The following is a 22425-nucleotide window of genomic DNA, read 5'->3' on the forward strand; positions in this document are numbered from 1 at the left end:
GTGATCAGGGGAAACTCCCCACAGATTTATCTCCTTCCTCATTCAGAAGTTTGGTAGCCACATGTCCAGTACCACTCTATTTCACCAGTCACTGTATGTGGTCCTGGCCTCAGCTCAACAAAGTTCCACAGCCAGCAGATACCTGATCCGTTCTGAGAAACCCCTCCCCCAGCACCCATCCTGCCATTTGAGCAAGCCACTTGCAAACAACATTCTCCCAACCCTGGCTCAGTGAGCACTTAGGCTGGTGACTTCAGGTTCCCAGGGGCTTTCTCCCTCTGCTCCCATCTACATGTTATTCCACTATGTGGTCACCACCACCACCTCTCTCCATGCTTGTTTCCCTTCTATCTTGAACGTGCTCCACAACCAGCTGGTCCTATTCTCTCCCTGCAAGCCTGACCTGCTTCCTCTTTCCCTGCTCCCCCTGACATTCCTTTCCTACTGGTGACCTCTGTTCCTTGGGGTTAACTCCAGTTTTTTTTGTCTGCTCCTAGCTTAATGGCCCCTGGTAGTCACAGAGCCACATGTAGCTTCTCTGGCTACAGCCACGTGTCCAATTGCCAAAGGCCAGCCTTAGACAGCTGCAGCAACTAGCCGCAGGAGGGGTGGCAATGCCAAGGCTGAGCATGCTTGAACTTTACAACGGCAGCATTAGAGACTCTCAATCTTCAGCGCTGGCCCTAGGTAGCTGCAGACTCTGTAGTTAGGTGCTTCCCTACTCCAGGGAGTCTTGGCTATTCACAGCCCCGGTGAGATGGGCTAGTGAAAGGATCTGAGTCCTTGTTCCTGTTCCCTTTATCCAGAGGCCTGCCTGACCTCAAGGGCTCCCCTTTCACTCTCCTGTTTGGCAGAGTCCTTGTAATCCAGGGCTGCCCAGATGATTCAGGGGGCCTGGGGTCTTCGGTGGCAGGGGGCCCCTGCTTCGGCAGTAATTTGGCAGTGGGGGGCTCCTTCCGCTCTGGGACCTGCGCCAAAGTGCCCCGAAGACCTGCGGCGGGGCCCCCCCGCTGCCGAATTGCCACCAAAGACCCAGCACTTTGGCGGCAGATCCCGCTTCGGCAGTAATTCGGCAGCAGAGGATCCTTCTGCCCTGGAGTGGAAGGACCCCCTGCCGCTGAAGACCCGGAGTGGAAGAAGCTCCGGGGGCCCTGGCCCCATGAGTTTTCTGGAGCCCCCGGAGCGAGTGAAGGACCCCACTTGTCCCCCCTCCCCCGGGCAGCCCTGTCGTAACCCCAACAAGGCTGGGCTCAGGATTCCTGGGGGGCTTGATCCCCAACCTTGTTGTGGTCACCTAGGACAGGGGCTAGGGTGTCCTCACTCCAGGGTGCTTTCTGCGCTCTGGACACTTCGTTGACCCACTAATCATTACATACAGTTCAAAGCAAATACGATTTATTAAACAGCAATCAATTAAAAAAGGAAAAGGGAAAAATGGGAAAGGTTAAAGGAAAACCTGTCACCCCACTCTGTGGCACAGGGACATCACAACCAGTGTCTCTGGAATGTAGGGAAATTCAGTCCTACCTGGGCTGTGCTGCAGGGATGCTGCAGGTCGGACACTTGCTCTGGCGGTGGCCACACGCCCTCAGGCTTTTGGTGGCAGGACTCTTCTTCCCAACATTGTCCCCACCCTGTCAGGGTTACAATCCCCCTCCAAGTCTGGCCCGCAAGGCCTCTTGGCTGAGGGTGTCTACCTGCTCTGGGCCTGCTGCCCTGGATCCCCCGTCCTAGCTGCTCACTGCACCTGGCTCTGGACTGCTCCAGCTCCACTGCTTCAGCGCTGCTGCTGCTTTGCCTCTGGCTCCCTGGGATACTTATCTGGCCCCAGTTGCTGCAGCTCCCCTCCCAGCACAGATCTGCTTACTGGGCTGCTTCTGTAACTCTGCTCCCAGCACTGACCTGCTCCCTGAGCCGCTTTTCTGGTCAGCACAGCCCTGCTCCCTAGCCCAGCTTGGGCCCCTGCTTTCTCCTTAGCTCAGCCCCCACTCTGACCCAGGCAATTCCAGCTCTCACGGCAGACGGGACCCCCTTGTCCTCCTGACTCCTTGATTAGCTTGGCTGCCCTGTCAATCAGGCTGACCTGGAGCATTGGCCTCTCCCCAGTCAGTCTCAAGGCCCTGATTTCCCATTGACCCTTCCCCTTTCTTTTGGTACTGGGAGCTAGCCAACCAAACCACCCCCAATGAGTTTAAGTAAGGGGACAATAATTCCATTACATATGGCTTTAAGTACCTGAGATGCCTATCACCTGCAGTAGGCCCCCCCCACTTCCCATGAACCCATCAGTTAGCACATAGTCGTGCAGAAGGTGCAGCCTGGATGATTTTGGAGACTGGGGCGCCAGGAGGTTTCCCATCCCTGAGCAGCAGCTCTGTAACAAGCTCACACTGCCTCCCTCTGCAGTGGAACCAGGAACCTATGAAGACAGTGGAGTTATCCCAGCGTATAACCAGTTCCACCCAAAGCCTGTTGAAATCAGTAGGAGTCTTTTCATTGTCTTTAATAGACTGTGTATAAAGTCTAGGTGAGGTTCTTTGCTTCTAGGACAGGGGTGGGCAAACTTTTTGGCCTGAGGGCGGCATCGGGTTTCAGAAATTGTATGGAGGGCTGGTTAGGGGAGGGGGTTGTGGCCTGGGCCCCACCCTCTATCCACCCCCTCTGCCCCCCCAGGACTCCAGCCCCATCCAACCCTCCCTGTTCCCTGATGGGGCCCCCCTGGGACCCCTGCCCCATCCACCCTCCCTGTCCCCTGACTGCCCCCGGAACCTCGGCCTGACTGCCTCCTGCTGCCCCATCCACCCACTTCTCATTCCTGACGTACTGCCCCCCACCTCCTGGGACCTCTGCCATATCCAACCACCCCTTCTCTCTGTCCCCTGCCTGCCTCCGCCCCCCAGGACCCCTGCCCCATCCAACCCCTCCTCTCATTCCTGACCCCCCCCCCCCCAGGACCTCTGCCATTTCCAACCCCTCCTCTCATTCCTGATGTCCCCCATGGGGCTTCTGCCATATCCAACCATCCCTTCTCCCTGTCTCCTGACTGCCTCCCACCACCTCATCCAACCCCCCTCCTTCCTGACTGCCCCCTGGGTCCCATGCTCCCATTCAACCTCCCTGCTCTTTGACCACCCTGCCCCCTATCCACACCCCTGCCCCTTCGAAGTCTCCTGCCCTCTATTCAACCCCACCTGCTCCCTGCCCCCTTACCGTGCTGCCTGGAGCACTGGTGGCTGGCGGCGCTACAGCCGTCCCGCCTGGCTGGAGCCAGCCACACCGTCACCACCGCACAGCATAGTGTCAGGCCAGGCTCTGCAGCTGTGCTGCTCCAGGAGCTCACAGCCCTGCAGCCCAGAGCATTGTGCCAGCAGCAGAGCGAGCTGAGGCTGCGGGGGAGGGGGAACTGCAGAGGAGGGGCCAGGGGCTAGCTCCGTAGTTTGCCCACCTCTGTTCTAGGAGCACAGTGCATTCTGAAACTCTGCTGCACTGGTTTACTATTGTAAACAGGAGGGTCTCACATTACCTACTGAATAATCAACACCTCCTGCAACACATAACTTTTTCTGAGAGGTCTCCCATTCCACTACTAAATGTAAACCTGCTTAGTTTACAAGGGCTGAAAATAGCAGGTCGTATGGTTACAAAAGCAAGGCACTTCTGAATTCAGTAGGAATTTTGGATGTGCACAGAACACAGGACTGGTTCCTGCATGGTTACAGAACTGCAGTAAAGTGGAACAATTTTCAGTTTGTGTGATTGGAGGATATCTAGATCCATACTGTAATACTGTCCCACTTAATGAGGAAAAGTTGAGGTGTCTTTGCTGTTTGTTGCAATCTTAGTTTCTGTGGAGAACTTGTCATCTTTTTATGTTTTTACAGGAAACAAAACTAAAAAAATGGGTAATGGTGGTTGAAAATAGCAACTCTCTTCCTAGTTAGTATTGGGAAGATGCCAACATTTGTTGCTCAATTTTACCCTACTTTTTCTACAGAAAATTACAGTGGATCAGTATTTGACTTGGGAGAAATGAATTAAGAGTGGCCAAAATTGAACTTGAGCGCTCCTGAACTTTGAGGGTGTAAATCTGGAAGGCAGATGCTAGAGTCCCTTTCTGAATGTTAGATAAATCTGGACAGGAAAAGCCAATTTCTGCTTCCATGGCTCAGAAGTGAAAACTGAGTCACATCCTCCTACGTGCTTGGTATCTAAAGCTGCCCAAGTCCTCTAGTAGAGCCTTCCCTTCCTTACTTATCATTTTAACTTCTCCTGGTAGGGTCCACATACTTCTGACCCTTGCTAGGCTTCAGATAGAGGCACGTTGTCCATTCATTCCACGCAATTCCTTCTTTGGGGGCTGACAGCTGAAGCCACTAGCATTCCTAATCCAATCTGAGGAAGTCTCTTACTCCTTGTGCCTACATGTTCCCCTTTCACAGCATCACCCTCTTCCAGCAGCCAGCTTCCCAAGCTCTGTGCATCGGGTCTCAACAGCCCTGGCAACTTCCCCTCCCTTTCTGGTTGATAGCAGCCAAGGGGAATGCTGGGAGATGTAGTTCCTTTCCTGCTTCAGGGCCAGCTTTCCAGGCAGGGAGCTGGCCAAGGAACTACAGCTCCTGGGCTACCTTGAGCTCTCAGCTCCTAGGCTAGATCCTTGCGGGCAGAGGGTGAGAGCTGGTCTGGAACATTTTTGCCTGTCTCTGGTCTGGGCAGGAGGGATACTATGTATCAGGGCCCTGATACATTGTATCATATCCCAGGGTTGTGGGGGGAGCCTGCGGGGTTGGAAGGGGTAAGGTGTTTGCTGGAGGCTAGGCGCCGCAGTAACCAGTGTGCTGCTCCACGCACTGAGAGGGGAGGAAGTGAGCGTTATAGGCCCCTTCTGAGTGTGAGCCTAGCGCCAAGGAGTCACTGGTGCCATGGTAAACCCTGTACTGAATGTAGTGTCTGTCTCTGATGCTTACAGTTCTATTGCTGGAAGGCCATGTGGCATAACCCAGTTATCCATTCTTGGAGCCTAGTTTTACTCCACTAGCCCTGAAAAATGTAAGGTAAGAACAATCTAATACAATAGACTCGATCATAAGTCGGTTCGTTTATAAGCTGACCCCCCCCCATAAAAATGGCAAATTTTTATGACCCATTCATAAGCCGACCCTATAATTCAGAGGTCGGCAAACTTTGGCTCCTGGGCCATTAGGATAAGCCGCTGGCAGGCTGAGATGGTTTGTTTACCTTGAGTGTCTGCAGGCACAGGGGTAAACCTAAGTAAACAAATTGTCATAAGAGCGGCCATACTGGGTCAGACCAAAGGTCCATCCAGCCCAATATCCTGTCTACCGACAGTGGCCAATGCCAGGTGCCCCAGAGGGAGTGAACCTAATAGGTAATGATCAAGTGACCTCTCTCCTGCCGTCCATCTCCACCCTCGGACAAACAGAGACTAGGGACACCATTCCTTACCCATCCTGGCTAATAGCCATTAATGGACTTAACCTCCATGAATTTATCTATTCTCTTTTAAACTCTGTTATAGTGCTAGCCTTCACAACCTCCTCAGGAAAGGAGTTCCACAGGTTGACTGTGCGCTGTGTGAAGAAGAACTTTTTATTTGTTTTAAACCTGCTGCCCATTAATTTCATTTGGTGGCCCCTAGTTCTTATATTATGGGAACAAATAAATAACTTTTTCTTATTCACTTTCTTCACACCACTCATGATTTTATATCCCTCTATCATATCCCTTAGTCTCCTCTTTTCCAAGCTGAAAAATCCTAGCCTCTTTAATCTCTTCTCATATGGGACCCATTCCAAACCCCTAATCATTTTAGTTGCCCTTTTCTGAACTTTTTCTAATGCCAGTGTATCTTTTTTGAGATGAGGAGACCACATATGTGCGCAGTATTCAAGATGAGGGTGTACCATGGATTTATATAAGAGCAATAAGATATTCTCTGTCTTATTCTCCATCCCTGTTTTAATGATTCCTAACGTCCTATTTGCTTTTTTGACTGGCACTGCACACTGCGTGGACATCTTCAGAGAACTATCCACAATGACTCCAAGATCTCTTTCCTGATTAGTTGTAGCTAAATTAGCCCCCATCATATTGTATGTATAGTTGGGGTTATTTTTTCCAATGTGCATTATTTACATTTATCCACATTAAATTTCATTTGCCATTTTGTTGCCCAATCAGTTAGTTTTGTGAGATCTTTTTGAAGTTCTTCACAGTCTGCTTTGGTCTTAACTATCTTGAGCAGTTTAGTATCATCTGCAAACTTTGCCACCTCACTGTTTTCCCCGTTTTTCCAGATCATTTATGAATAAGTTAAATAGGATTGGTCCTAGAACTGACCCTTGGGGAACACCACTAGTTACCCCTCTCCATTCTGAGAATTTACCATTTATTCATTCCTACCCTTTGTTCCCTGTCTTTTAACCAGTTCTTAATCCATGAAAGGATCTTTCGTCTTATCCCATGACAACTTAATTTATGTAAGAGCCTTTGGTGAGAGACCTTGTCAAAGGCTTTCTGGAAATCTAAGTACACTATGTCCACTGGATCCCCCTTGTCCATGTGTCTCGGCATGCCAGCTGCTTACCTTGATGGGCTTGGACAGCAACTGGCGGGGAAATCTGGTGGGGGAGGGGGGAGAAGCTGGGGGTCAGGGGAATAACTCCTGTGACCACCCCCCACATGACCCCACCCCTAGCCCGTGACATCCCCCCACCCGTTCTCCCCTTCCCACCTTAGCTGGGCCAGGGCAGGGGAGGATCTCTCTGGCCTGGCCACAGCCTGCTCTGGCGGGCTGGGCTGGGCGGTGTGGATGCAGCCTGCCAGCCCCGGAGTTGCAGCTACTTCGGAGGCTGGAGGGAGAGCAGTGTGGCCAGAAGAGGAGAGACTCTGGCCCCGCCTCTTCCCTTCTTGCTCTGCTGGCTGTGCTGCCCCTCCTTGCCCCCTCTATTTGGGGGGCAGGGGGCTGTGTCCCACCTCTTCCCCCCCTCCCTATACCCGTTCATAATCCGACCCCCTTATCTGATGCTTCCCTTTTTTTACTAAAAAAAATTTGGCTTATGAACGAGTATATATGGTATTTTCCTTTTGCATGTCTGTGACTAGCATACCTTTCACTTCAGATCATGCTGCTAGTTATCACTTTTAGCTTGTCAAAAGGAATGCAGCAAAGCATTTCAAATATAGACTTCCCTTGGCTATCTAAACTGACTCTTACTAGACAAAAAGAGAAAGATAGATAGAAAAAGGCAGAAGAGGAAACTGACACACTCAGGAGTGAGTAATAGAAAATGTAGCTTCATGTCTTAGAGTTGTGCAGGGCATAGCAGTGCAGATGGTATTGTTAACTGATTACTTTTCCCCATCTGGTCAGGTCAGAATATCTTCTCTAGTTTAAGTATAAATTATTTTGGGGATGTTCTATAGCCTGTGTTATGCAGGTGGTCAGACTAGATGATCACAATGATTCTGTCTGACTTTTTTGTGTTTAGCTAAAAGAGCCCAAACTGTGGGATGGCAAATCCTGATGTCCTGGCATGTTGTGGTGATGGTGACCACGATGGTTACTCCTTTGTGTTGCATATAAGCAAGTTGCCAAGTGCTCCTCAGAAAAACAGTACGTAAAAGGTGACAATGTTGTCTGATCAGAACTTACCAATCAAAACAACCGTCTAATGATCTTTTTCTAGGCAGACATTTAGTAGTGGATGTGTTTTACATTAACAAAAAAAAGTCTACTAGAAGCAAGGGGAAGTTAAGGATTTCATAAGCGCAACTGTAGAGATATATATGATGGTGGAAGTCAAAATGATTGAAGTCTTCCTGGTCTGTGTAAAACCCTAACAAGCTGGTTTTGAAAATCTAGTTTCTTTCATAGATACTCTGTATACATCATTCATTCATTCAACTTTATTATGTGCTTTCTTTCAATAACAATTTTATCTCACATATTTGGGGGTTCAAATGACCTCTTTGATACTTTCACTCACTTTGAATGATACAAGATTTTAGCCGGCAGTAGAGTTCAGTACAAGAGCTTGAAGATTGTAGTAGGGGCCTTTTGTTTCATTTTTGTAAGTTTGTTACTGGAGTCAAATTCTGTAATGACTGTCGACATGAAGAGGAGTGGTGGTTGGGTGGTTTTTTTTTTTTTTTTATTGTAATGGTAAATGGATGAACCAGTTTCCCTTAGGGCTGATCTACACTACATAGTTTTACCATATCTGAACACGGTTGTGAAGAATCCATTTATTTTGCACAGTGTTGACTGTGACTTTGCACTGTCCAGGATAAATCACATCCAGCATTATATCAGCTAATTGTGATTAAACCCATAGGCCTTTAACTAATTTGAGTCTTCAGATGATATTAAAACATGGAAAAATTTGTAACATTGATTCTTGAGACCTGCCAAATGAATCCATGGACTGCACAAGTACTCCTGTTCTTCTTGCGGATACAGACTAACACGGCTGCTACTCTGAAACCTGTAGCAAAGAAGTGTCATAGCCCTGAGAACAAGTGACTTATTAGTTGACTGATAAGCGAATTTGGTAATTGTCTTGTAGAGGATTTAATACAAACTAAGATTGCTGCCACCAAAGTAACTCCTTGTTTTTCTTGTGTAACAGTTTCAGGGCTAAGGGATAATTCCTTGCTACTAAACATTTTAGTGGGAAATCATGTTTTGATAGTGATCAAATTATGAATGTCTTGTTTCTTGATTACTTCATTAGAAATTAGAGAACAACTGCCAATTAAGAGAAAAATGAAGCTTCAGACTCTTACCATGTCAGAAATATGTCAGTCACCAGCCCAATTTATTACATTAATACATTTTAAGTTAATTGCCATCCTCTGGATCTCCCAGTGGATACTTATCTAACCTTTGTCTTAGACTGTAAAGTCCTCGTGGCAGAAATAAGGTCTTTAATTGTGTTTGTAGAAGGGTGATTTTTTTCACCCTTAATTTCTTTTTGAAATGTGCTAAGTGTACTGCAATAGCATAAGATACAGAAAAATTAGAAGGAATATATAATTTCAAAGATATTTTTGTATGTACACTCCAGTCTGGAGGAAATTGCTGGTTTGACCCACCCATTAACACAGAGGTAAGTAATTTAAAACTTTTATTAATTCCAAAACTTTTGATATAAAAAAAGCCTGTTTTTAAATGAAGCAATGCAGCATTGATTTACTGTTGAGCTGTTCAAAATAGTGGAAGTATGTACAGGAGGGAAAGGGCAGAATTATGCCTTCGGGAATATTTTTCATTATATATATACTATGTTATGTTTGAAGTTGAAGGTAAATAGCTATAGGTCTGGTTCATCCTTCCCTTAGCCTTGAAGCAAAGATTTGAAGATTGAGACACACGTTCAGTCACAGTGAGGCCTAGCTTCCCAGTTTCCACACACCCTTAGGACCCATAAAATTTGCTCTTGCAATTTTGAGGCTGTAGAATTAATCTGTTTCTTCAGCCAAGGAGTTAGAGATGCAACTATTCAGATATGGCCTCACTGCTCAGTCATAGGCATGTAAGGGAGCAGCAGCTGCCCCCTTGCCCATCTTCTGAAATCTTCCAGGGTAAGTTGTTACAAAAAGAGAGAGCAAGAGTTTGTAGAACTACAGTATTTTTTTTTTTTTTTACAAAGCTACTTACCAGAAAGCATTGCAATTTGTGTCACAATCTCATAGTGTCTGGCCATGTACCTATGTAAGTCAGAGGGAAAACCTTCATGAAGGTCCATAGGTACCTTATTACACCCTTTGTGCTTAAAATGCCTCTTACCATATATATATATTTTTTGTGATAGTGTTGGTAGCACGCAGTTTTTAACTGTGGTATAAAATGTGTGGTAATGTAGAAGTATGCTCTTCTTTTAAAACTAGTATAAAATAAATAAAAATGTGATTTTTATGAAACAAAGGATACACTTGAGGGGATGTGGACATATTTTCTTTTTGTTCTTGTTTATCTCTGAGAAAACTGTAAGACAAATAGAACACATGAAAGGAGGAAAGTATCTTTTTGGTATGTGCTGATGTTAGTTTTGGAAGCGTCGCTTGCCAAAGAGAAATAATTGATATAGTAAGGCTTGACTCATGAATAGATTAAGATTAGGGACCTAATGCTGTGACCGTTGAAGACAAATGGAGTCTTTCCATTGACTTCAGTGGGCTTAGGATGAGGTTGTGGAAGGGAAAATGAAGAAACTGGAAAGAAGAAAAATATATTCTTGTCACATTTACAATCACTAGGGCAGAATGGAAAATATGGCTAAATACATTTAAAAAGAACAATAATAAATATGTCTACTTATTTTGTTTTTAGATTGCTCAGAAAAAAGAGAGAAACTCTCCTTCCCTTGATCCAGAAGTTCTGTCAGTTTTTGTGCCTCCATTTATCAGCAAAGAGGAGATTCAAGCGACTAATATAAATAGTAGTAACTTCAATAAAACAAAACGACGTTCTTTCCGAAAAAAGAGAGAGAGACCTAAGGTTGAAAATGTGAAAAATCCAAATGGGGAACAGAAAGCACCTGATACTGAAGATATTAGTGTTCCCAAAGATATTGATCTTATTGGCTTGCCACAGCTATGCTTTCCAGGTATTATGTGGTTTTCATTTAACTGTTAGTTAAGAAATGTTTGTTTTATAAATACTTTATCTATTTGGTGACCTATAATAATAATACAGTCACAGACCTCTTCCCTTATTGTGGCTGTTTATGGATATTAACAAGTTAATTTTTTTATTTGTATTATCATAGTACCACAAAGCCCCACTCATGGAGCAGGACTCCATTGTGCCAGGGACTGTACAAGTACAGAACAAAGAGACGGTCCCTGCCCAAGAGAGCTTATAATCAAATTTCTCTACTTTTTCCTATATTTGATATTTTTAAGGCTGTCTTCTCACCTCACCTCTTCTCTGCCTTTAGGTTGAAGAAAATATTTTCCTTCTAAATACCAATGAATTCCCTTTCCCACTCCAATACTATATATATTAGGATGTCCCTAAAGTAGAGACCATTTCCCATAAGCTTCTTTATATATAAAAAAAAAAAGGGCAAAAGTGCATCAGCTGGACTTTGATATGTTTTTGGCATATCACAAATACAAAATGAGCTGTGCAGTGTTTTCATTTATTCATTGAAATTTGTGTATGGCTTAAGATGTTATATAACAATTTCAGATCAAGTGAATTATGTAGGTGTGCTATAATCCCTTTAAAATGAAGCATTACAATGGAAGTAAAGTAGCAACATTTGCTATAACTATAGCAATGCAAGCTGCACTATTAAAACAAACTTTTTTTCAGTAGTGTATGTTTTGAAAAGTACTTGTCTTATTTGCAGGAGGACTTTACATAACTTCTGAATCAAAAGAGGCTCACATTCATTTTCTGGTCTTCACAGATGTCTGTGGTAACAGAACCTATGGTGTTGTTGCACAGTATTACCAACCTGTGCAAGTATGTTTTTTTACCTTACACTTTTAATACAACTTACTTAAATATTAGGTAATACATTTTGATAATAATACCTACTTAATTTGATGCTTCACATAAGTTATTGGATATTTGTATATTTTAATACCAATATGGAACAACTCTTACTTTAAGAGAAGTACTCCTCACTTAATACAATATTGTGCCCATATACTCAAGCACAGTTTCCATAGAATTCAGTGGGAATGGTGCTGGAGTATCTGAGAGCAAAATTTGGCCTTAAGCATATTTTTAGGTGCTTTAATGTTTGTGAGTTATATACTCCATTTTCTTGGTAGATGTTCATAGTGCAAATAACTTGCTTTTAGCAGGGGGATCTAACCTTTACAAACCAAGATATTCTTTTTTTAAAGAAGTCTAAGGGAGTTAGATGTCCAAATCTCAATGGGAGTTGGGTGTCTAACTTGCTTAGATTCTCTCAGAAATACCAACTGTAATTTCATGAGTAACATAACAACATTAATATGTAGCTTTCTTGTAGGATGGTTATATCTCTTCAAATGGGCAGGCCCACAGGGAATCTGTGCAGACTGCTAAAGCCTTTGGCTGCTTCATACCATTTGCTATTTGTGTCATATCCAGATATCCATATTTTAATGCCCTTAAGGACTGTCTCTCTTGGTAAGTATTACTGTTATATCACTTGCTGCAAATACATTTACAAGTCAGTCCTTTATGTACAAATTGTCAAATTTTGACAATGTAGTGGGAATGTTTGAGTGACAATAAAACTGGAGTTTGTTATAAGTGATTATGGCATGAGGCAGGGGAAAAAACAAAATTAAAACAAAAGCCACCTGGATGATGATAAAATAGAAATGCAGTTTTAAAGAAATTCCAGTGTTGGTGTTCTTTGAGATTTTATCTGGCTGGGCAAAATTTAATATCTGCAGGGAACTGATTTCTAACATAGATTTATCTAGATTCTCCCTGGAAGATCTCAAACTCTACAGGTCTCTCTATTTGGGGAAAATAATTTTAAAACACTTCACTGTGAACAGAATAAGTTTCACAAAGAGCATAAGTAAACTTGTCTCTAACTGGTTAGACACACTGTGGAATAAGGTGACCTAGCCACTCTATGTGAAGGAATACATGATTACTCGGATTCTGATAGTCCACAGGCAAATTAGGAGGAGTGAATCTTTTAGTTCCCAAATCACACTGTTTTGAAGGCTTAACAGTGAGACTAATAATCTACATTCTAAAACGTCTTATAATACTTCAACTTTAAATGTGGGTCAAGAGATGGGATGGAACTTGGGAAACTGTTTTTTGTTGACTATCGTAGCCTCAATTTATTGTGGGGGCTACTATCTCAAGTTTTCACATTTTCACCTTCAACCTGTTTAATATGTATATGCCTGTGTCTGAAGTGGATTGTAAGCTCCTTAGGGCAGGTACTCTGTCTTTTTACATTTGTACAGTGCTGAATAATCTGCGGTTGTAGGCCCTCTGTAATAATCTAAATGGAAAAAAGAGTTTCTGCTGTTGTTTTTCAACTAATGCTAAGTCTCAAAAATACCAGGAACCTATTCATGAATTTGCTGAATAGTTTTCCCCACCCCAAAAAAAGGTTCTGGAGGAATTCCCTTATAAGCTTTAAGCCAGTGGTTAGAAAACTCACCCAGGATGTGGGCCACCAGGTTCAATTAACCCCTCTGCCTGCTGTGGAGAATGGGTCTGAACTTGGGTCTTCTGCATTGCAAGCCAGTGTCCTAACCATTGGGTTATGTGGGATATTGTGGAACAGGGCTCTGTCAATCTCTCCTGTTGAAGCTGTTCCATTTATAAATAATTAGTCATTGAAGGAGGGACTTGAACCTGTATCTTTCATGCTCTAGGTGAATACCCTAACCACCAGGCTATATAGTCACTCACTCACTTTTCCAGGCCCAATGATTATTCATTGTCAATCATAATGCTAATTTATAGTCATTCATAAAGACAGAACATAAGAACAGACGTACTGGGTCAGACCAATAGTCCATCTAGCCCAGTGTCCTGTCTTACGTCATGGCCAATGCCAGGTGCTTCAGAGGAAATGAACAGATAATCATCAAGTGATCCATTCCTGTCTCGGATTCCCAGCTTCTGGCAAACGGAGGCTAGGGACACTTCAGAGCATGGTTTTGCATGTTAATAATTGTAAACCCCTCTTACTGATGCTTCAGAAGGGACAGAGCAGAGACTGGCTTCTCTAGTGGACAGTCTCCTTATAAATATGGAGCAAAGGACAAACACCCATTCTGATAAAACAGAACCTTTCAGAGACCTAGGATACGATCAGCAAAAGACTATCACTGGCCCATCTGTGCAATGAAGCAGAAGTAAAGAAAGTTTTACCCAGCCTATCTCTACCTCGATATAACGCTGTCCTCGGGAGCCAAAAAATCTTACTGCGTTATAGGTGAAACCGCGTTATATCAAACTTGATTTGATCCTCCAGAGCGCGCAGCCACCTTCCCCCGGAGCACTGCTTTATCGCGTTATATCTGAATTTGTGTTATATGGGGTGGTGGTATATCGGGGTAGAGGTGTATGATCACGCCAGTTTCCTCATGAAACACTGCTTAGTAGATAAGTTTAGATCTTGCATTCTCCTGGCTTTTAGCTCTCTGTAGTCTCCACAAGGAAAGAGAGTATTTTCATGTGGGGAAAGCATTCACCTCTGTACGTTTTATCTGTGTTGAAACTGAAAGCTTAATTCTGTGTGGCAGTTTGAAGCAAAGAGCTGGGGAGCATGCTCAGTGTAGATGGAATATTAGCAATCTCTAACTACAGCCTTCAGCTTGTGATATTTTTTTTTTTTTTTTTGCAGTTGGTTTCTCAGATTTGGTTATGCTTAAGTTTCATGCAGCAGCCTCTATTTCCAGTGATTTCCCTAACTCCTATTGCAGAGAGCGATTTGGCTGATGGATCCATGTGGCTGCAGATCCACCATCCAGGCTCCTCCCATTCCCCAAGAATGCTAGACCAGCAAAAATCCCCAGAAAGCATAGGTTGCAGTATACAAAGAATGCAGACTCTCATGTGGGCCTTCTGTTGTTATAGAGCAGTGATACTTGGAGTGAGGCTCGTGAGCTGCAAGTGGCTCTTTAATGGGTCTCCTGCAGCCCTTTGCAGCGCGTGATATTAAAATACTGTGTGATTTAATTATTAATCAATTAGGATGCTATTACTATGTTCTTAACCAATTGTAGTTGATATAGTAATAACACTTCATCAGTCATTTTGCTGTGAGAATAATATATAAATAAAAATAGTAAATGAAACAATGAAACTCTCACTATGGTGACTCTTTTGAGTAATGCTGATCACCAATTTGGCTCCTGAACCACTGAGATCTGACTGTCATTGTTATAGAGGAACAGTATTATCCTCTATCTTAAGGTCACCTAACAATTTTTTCCAACTTTATTCTTTTTTTCTTTTTTTTTTTAAAAGAGCTCTAACACACTGACTTGAACTGGACTTTGAAAGTTGCAATGAGGATAGTTCTGCTGGCAAGAAGATGTCTTTTGCTGTTACTTATTCCGCTCTGAGAGCGTGTGTGTGTGTGAAAGAGTCTAGTTCTCCCGGAACGCACAGTTCACATGCTCCAGCACCTCCAGTGGACAGGATTTGGCCCTTAATGGGATTGATATTTTTATTCATACATGATATCTCTGAGGTTTTTTTATCTTTTTGGGCATTCAGCTCAAGTTCCTAACATAAGTCAAAGGGAAGCCAATAGTAGAAGTTACAACTTGTTCTTGTCCCAGTTATTTTTTTAAATCTGAGACATGTTCATATTTTGTAATTGGATACATTAAATCCTGGTGGGTACCTTGAGTCACATTACTGACTTGGAAATTTCCATCAGAACAATCAAGATCTTTATGTTCTGTACCATTAATCTTACTTTTATAAATACTTGTTGCATTACAAATGGGCAGTGCTGGTGATTCTAGTGCCAGAACTAACTGAAAGGGAGACAGGGGAGTGTGTGACTCTGTCTCCAAGGCAAACAACTGAGAATCCAGGCCATTACAAAACATTGTTGCTGTTGGATTAATCTACAGGAGTATAGCTCTTTTCAAGAAGTTAAGGGTTTCGTTGAACAAGTATTTCCATTCCAGTGTGGTTGTATGCTATCCGTGTCCTGACACGCACCAATAATAATACTTACCTCTAATATAACACTTTTCATCAGTAGATCTCAAGTGCTTTACAAAAATCAGTATCATTATCTTCATTTTACAGCTGGTGAAACTGAGGCACAGAGAAGCAGGAATAGAATCCAGGTCTCGTGAGGCCTAGTCTAGTACGCTTGTCCCTAGGCCACAAGTTCTCTTACTTTCTAGCTAAACTGAAAAAAAGCATCTTTTAGTTGGTGGCAACCACCCATTTCTGAGTGAATCCCCTTCTTGGATGGATGAACATTCTCTCTCTCTCTCTCTCTCTCTCTCCCTCAACATGTCCCCAAGTCTGCTCTACAGAAGGTTGAGACATTTGTGAGCCAGCCCAAAGATGCTGTTAGAAGGCCTTCCTTTCTGAAAAATTTCTTAAGTAAATCATGCTCAGTTAACTGTGTTAGAGAACCTGTACACTCCTTTGTAATCTCTTTGCTTGAAGTATATATTTTGTTCCCACAGCTCATTGCCGTTGGGCAGGCTTTTCCGAGGCATCACTATCAAATACTATAGTAGTACAAACACTCCCCGGGTTACGCAAACCTGATTTACGCGAATCCAGACTTACGGGAAAAAGTTCTGTAAGCTTTTTTTTTTTTTTTAGCGTAATTGTCGAGTATATGTTCCCGATTTACGCAAAGTTTGACTTATGCAAGGCTTGGAATGCTTGCGTAAGTCGGGGAGCGTTTGTACATAAATAGGCACAGTTCTGTTTAAAGTTGTCTGTTCCTTTCCTTTTGTACATTCATCCTTTTCGTTGATGCATATGTCAGGATTTAACTAGACTAACTGTGACATATGATTTATTGGGCGTGCTAAGATACTGTTTATGCCTCAGAACACTGACCGGCCTTCTCACTGTGCTGGTAATGTCTGTTGCATAGCCTAGTAGGCATATACTAGTGAAAGACTGAAGGAGCTCAGTCTGTTCAGTTTAACAAAGAGATGGTTAAGGAGTGACTTGATCAGTCTATAAGTAGCTGTATACTTCTCTTCCCTGGAAGCTGGCAAGTGCTCATGTTTTGCTTGTGCATCTGATATTCTTAAGGATGATGAAGATCCTGGGGAGGTCCTAGTGGCGGTGTTGGGTAGTTGGGAATCTTCAGTCTACCTATCTGCAGCAGCATTATACTTCTAGAAAGAATGACAGTTGGCTGTGCCTCCATCTGAATATGTACTGTGTAACTATGGTAGGGTACCTTGGTAGCTTCCAGGAACAACTCTGGCCTAAACGATGCAGTAGGCAAGTTGGATCCACGAGCAGCTTTACTTCAAAGTAATATAGCAAAATACAATGACAGTGCAACAGAATAAAACAGGTACCTACTGTAGCAACTGTGACAAGATGATGATAGGTGGCAGCTAGTGGTTGTGACTTAATCGCTACTCACTGCAACAGACTTAAGTTAAAAAACAAACCCATTCAATGTCCACAAGAACATTCATCATCAGCACCTCCAGAGTGCGTGCTCCCTTGTAATTTTAAAATCCCAGACACTTTACGATTGTGGGTATGATGAACAGGAGTTCAAAGGTGGCACTAGGTATCTCTGTGGAATTAGAGGCAGTCCAGATAATAGGGAGTGAGGCACTTTTATATAGAGCAGGTTAAAATTGATACAGTGATAGCTGGTAATAATCCCAGTTATAAAACAGCCAAACAGGCAATTTCATTTTTGTACAAGCTCCCTGGTCGTCGTCTTGAGTAGCCTGCGACGACATGCTGCCTCTAGCATGAGGACTTTCATACCACGCCACCCAGGGGATTGACAAGGTCTCCCAAAATATGGAGGATAGTCTCCGGGATATTCACACTTGCCTGTGGCACAACTCAGGTTCTGCCAGTACAGCCAGCGATTCTGGATGCAGCTTTCAGTAGCTGGCTACGAGAGAGAGTAAATGAGCTAGAGCTCGCTGCTAGCAAGCCTGCAGGTACAATGTGTCCTTAATACTGGTCATGTGGTTTCAGCTGGGATGTCTGGGCAACTGAGTCTTCCAAATCTCTGGATCTAAATACAGGCAACTGCTACTAGTTCCTATGCTGCTGGATGCCTAAACCTGGTACGGTAACACAGCTTGCTCCCCTCTCCTGAAATTCTGGACACGCTTTTTCAGGCCATGATCTTTTTTTCTCAGCTTCCTCTCTCTTCCAGCTACCCAGTTTCCCAGCCTATCAATACTGTAGGATCTCCTGACTTTCCACTTCTGCCCAGATACAGGATTGCAGAGACAAGTTCAAAGTGTCCCAGAAGATGCCAACTGCTGCATCGTAGGATTTGTAGTCCTTACAGTGCCTAGCTGCTACAATTCAATTGGAAGTAGTTGTAGGTTTTTGGAACCAATGCACAGTACAAAGAAGCCTAATCAAAACACCTCTGGTAAGGTCCAGAAGCCCCCATAATGGAAGGAGTCTACATACCTATATGGGGAACGGAAGTTTGATCAGAGGAGACTCTCCAATGTAATATACCTTGCTATGAAAAGATCCAGTGACTGTAACGTGAAACTAGACAAACTCAGATTAAAAATGAGGTATAAATTTTTAACCATGAGGGTAATTAACCATGGGAACAATTTACCAAGGATTGTGATGGATTTTCCATCGCTGAAATTTTTAAAATCCGGATTGGATGTTTTTCTAAAAGATGTGCTCTAGTAAGTTCAAATGGGAATATATTTAGGGAAGTCCTATGACCTGTATTATACACGTGGTCACTGTGGTCCCTTCTGGCTTTTTAACCTCTGAACCATTATTTTTTTCAGAATTAATTTTCTTTACTAGAACACTGAACACTTTTTTTGCTGGACCATAGCTCTGCTTGGAGGATTGTGGAAAGCTTTTCAATCTTTATAACTGAGCACCTTTTGTATGACTTAATTGGGGTACAATTTTACTTCTGCTCAAAATACCAGAAAGCTGAAAATCAGTTCTGCCCAAATTTTCAGATGTGTGGAAGACAGAGGACACTCCTCCTGGGTTGAAATTCTACACCATTAGGGTGTTCTGCTATACGTCACACTGACAGACTAGGATAGCTGCAGGTATTCTGTTCTGAGGACAGCTTTATTGCTATGTGGCTCTCTGAAACTGTTGCCTTGGTTTATTTTAATTTTTCTGTTACCTATGCTGGAGAAGCAAGAGGTTTAGGTTAAGGTTTTCAAAAGTGACCAGTGATTTGGAGAATATTAATTTTTGGGTACTCTACTTGCAATTCCTTAAAGAGCCCCAATTTTCAGCGTATGGATCTTAAAGGGGCCCAGTTTTCAGTGTGTGGGTGCTCAGCACTTTCTGAAAATCAGGCCCCTCTGATGTGTCTCAAGTTGACCACCCAAAAATTGAGCCACCCCTTCCCCCCCAATCACTAGTGACTTTGGTCTTAGTGGCTGAATCAGGTTCTAGTGTTCATTAGTTACACTTAGACACCAAAGCATTCCTGTTGAATTTTCTGGTGGGAAAGGCAGCAGACAACTCGAGTTTTGCTTAGGATAGGGTAGGTAGATCAAATAATGGAAAAAGGAAGAGGTTTGTGGCAAGTGAGGTACTGGGAACTGTATCTTAAGTTGCTTAGTTTTGAGGACAGGAAGTCTGGGGAGGGGTGCTGCAGAAGCCCATATTCTATTATGCAGAGGTAGTTGGAACTGGTCACAATTGAATAGAGTATCTCTTTCAGGTACATTGGGCCAGAGTGATTCCTCAAAACTCCAGCAAGGGAGAGAGCACTGCATTGTTTAGCCAGTATAGTGGTCTGCCGTGCTGTACAAGAGACCTGGATTTGATATCTTTTTCCCAGGATCTTGTTCCCTGAGCTTCAGAATCTGGGAGTTCTACAAAAGCAGTGCATGCAGTGTGTTGTAGGAGGAAGCACCTTTTGTTGCTCAAAACCATCCTCCCCTTGGTTAACTAAGGAGCAGTGGTGACTAGTTCTAAAGAATCAAGCTTAGGCTAGTCTACACTGGCAATGTTAAAGTGCTGCTGTGGCTGTGCTTTAATGTGGCTTGTGTAGTCGCGTCAGAGCACTGGGAGAGAGCTCTCCCAGTGCTCTAAAAAACCCACCTCCATGAGGGGCGTAGCTAGCCCCCAGTGCTGGTGCACTATCTACACAGGTGCTTTACAGTGCTGAAACTTGCTGTGCTCAGGGGTGTGTTTTTTCACACACCTGAGTGAGAAAGTTGCAGCGCTGTCAAGTGCCAGTGTAGACAAGCCCTTAGGCTTGCTTGGCCGAAGGGATGGGGCCAGAAAGTGGAATTGAAGGTTGAGGTGAGGAGAAGGTTGGGGGGAGGGATAGCTCAGTGGTTTGAGCACTGGCTTGCTAAACCCAGGGTTGTGAGTTCAATCCTTGAGGGGGCCATTTAGGGAACTGGGGTAAAAATCTGGGGACTGATCCTGCTTTGAGCAGGGGGTTGGACTAGATGACCTCCTGAGGTCCCTTCCAACCCTATTAGTCTATGATTCTAAGAGATGGCAAAATCATGGGGGAAAAGATTGGATCACCATGGCTTTGATAGGGAAGAGTTGTCATCATCTGAAAGGAGGGGCCAAACTAGGAGTGAATTTTGAAACTATTGGCCAGATAATCTTTACAGATTTCTGTTCAGGAGAGGACATTGGTCTAACTTTTCAAAAGCGACTAGTAATTTTGGGTAACTTACTTTTAAGTGGCAGACTTGAGATACCTTGAAGAGGTATGAGTTTCAGAAAACACCTTCTTGAAGTCAGGCCTCTCTGTGGTGTTTCAAGTTGGACAACCAAAAATGTACCCAAAATTACTAGTCACTTTTGAAAAATTAGATGGTTGTGTATGACTGCTGAATGGCTGGCTCAGTGCTAAGAAAGGTAAAGTCTGATTATATCTTGTGTTTTAGACTGTCATTACATAACCTTGTAGTTTCGTAGAATCATAGAATCTCAGGGTTGGAAGGGACCTCAGGAGTCATCTAGTCCAACCCCCTGCTCAAAGCAGGACCAAACCCAACTAAATCATCCCAGCCAGGGCTTTGTCAAGCCTGACCTTAAAAACCTCTAAGGAAGGAGATTCCACCACCTCCCTAGGTAACCCATTCCAGTTCTTCACCACTCTACTAGTGAAAAAGTTTTTCCTAATATCCAACCTAAACCTCCCCCTCTGCAACTTGAGACCATTACTCCTTGTTCTGTCATCTTCTACCACTGAGAACAGTCTAGATCCATCCTCTTTGGAACCCCCTTTCAGGTAGTTGAAAGCAGCTATCAAATCCCCCCTCATTCTTCTCTTCTGCAGGCTAAACAATCCCAGTTCCCTCAGCCTCTCCTCGTAAGTCATGTGTTCCAGCCCCCTAATCATTTTTGTTGCCCTTCGCTGGACTCTCTCCAATTTATCCACATTCTTCTTGTAGTGTGGGGCCCAAAACTGGACACAGTACTCCAGATGAGGCCTCACCAGTGCTGAGTAGAGGGGAATGATCACTTCCCTCGATCTGCTGGAAATGCCCCTACTTATACAACCCAAAATGCCATTAGCCTTCTTGGCAACAAGGGCACACTGTTGACTCATATTCAGCTTTTCGTCCACCGTAACCCCTAGGTCCCTTTCTGCAGAACTGCTGCCCAGCCATTCGGTCCCTAGTCTGTAGCAGTGCATGGGATTCTTCCGTCCTAAGTGCAGGACTCTGCACTTGTCCTTGTTGAACCTCATCAGATTTCTTTTGGCCCAATCCTCTAATTTGTCTAGGTCCCTCTGTATCCTATCCCTACCCTCCAGCATATCAACCACTCCTCCCAGTTTAGTGTCATCTGCAAACTTGCTAAGGGTGCAGTCCACACCATCCTCCAGATCGTTAATGAAGATATTGAATAAAACCGGCCCCAGCATCGACCCTTGGGGCACCCCACTTGATACCGGCTGCCAACTAGACATGGAACCATTGATCACTACCCTTTGAGCCCGACCATCTAGCCAGTTTTCTATCCACCTTACCGTCCATTCATCCAGCCCATACTTCTTTAACTTGCTGGCAAGAATACTGTGGGAGACTGTATCAAAAGCTTTGCTAAAGTCCAGAAATAGCACATCCACTGCTTTCCCCTCATCCACAGAGCCAGTTCTCATCATAGAAGGCAATTAGGTTAGTCAGGCATGACTTGCCCTTGGTGAATCCATGCTGACTGTTCCTGATCACTTTCCCCTCCTTTAAGTGGTTCAGAATTGATTCCTTGAGGACCTGTTCCATGATTTTTCCAGGGACTGAGGTGAGACTGACTGGCCTGTAGTTCCCTGGATCTTCCTTCTTCCCTTTTTTAAAGATGGGCACTACATTAGCCTTTTTCCAGTCATCCGGGACCTTCCCCGATCGCCATGATTTTTCAAAGATAATGGCCAATGGCTCTGCAATCTCATCGGCCAACTCCTTTAGCACCCTCGGATGCAGCGCATCCGGCCCCATGGACTTGTGCTCGTCCAGCTTTTCTAAATAGTCCCGAACTACTTCTTTCTCCACAGAGAGCTGGTCACCTCCTCCCCATACCGTGCTGCAGAGTGCGGCTGTCTGGGAGCTGACCTTGTCTGTGAAGACAGGGGCAAAAAAAGCATTGAGTACACTAGCTTTCTCCACATCCTCTGTCACTAGGTTCCCTCCCTCATTCAGCAAGGGGCCCACACTTTCCTTGACTTTCTTCTTGTTGCTAACATATCTGAAGAAACCCTTCTTGTTACTCCTAACATCTCCGGCTAGCTGCAACTCCAA

The 22425-nt window shown here is 44.1% G+C and overlaps 1 protein-coding gene across 1 annotated transcript in view; it reads left to right on the top strand.

Moving 5' to 3' along the window:
* The window catches only part of DENND3 (DENN domain containing 3), an 81526-nt gene that overhangs the window by 5973 nt on the left and 53128 nt on the right, over window positions 1-22425 (top strand). Inside the window, exons 2-4 of the mRNA XM_039524878.1 lie at window positions 10352-10628; window positions 11379-11494; window positions 12012-12151. Of these exons, the coding sequence (XP_039380812.1) occupies window positions 10352-10628; window positions 11379-11494; window positions 12012-12151 (533 nt within the window). The remainder of the gene's footprint in view (window positions 1-10351; window positions 10629-11378; window positions 11495-12011; window positions 12152-22425) is intronic.

Source organism: Mauremys reevesii, linkage group 2, assembly GCF_016161935.1.
Source record: "Mauremys reevesii isolate NIE-2019 linkage group 2, ASM1616193v1, whole genome shotgun sequence".
Classification (NCBI taxonomy): Eukaryota; Metazoa; Chordata; order Testudines; family Geoemydidae; genus Mauremys; species Mauremys reevesii.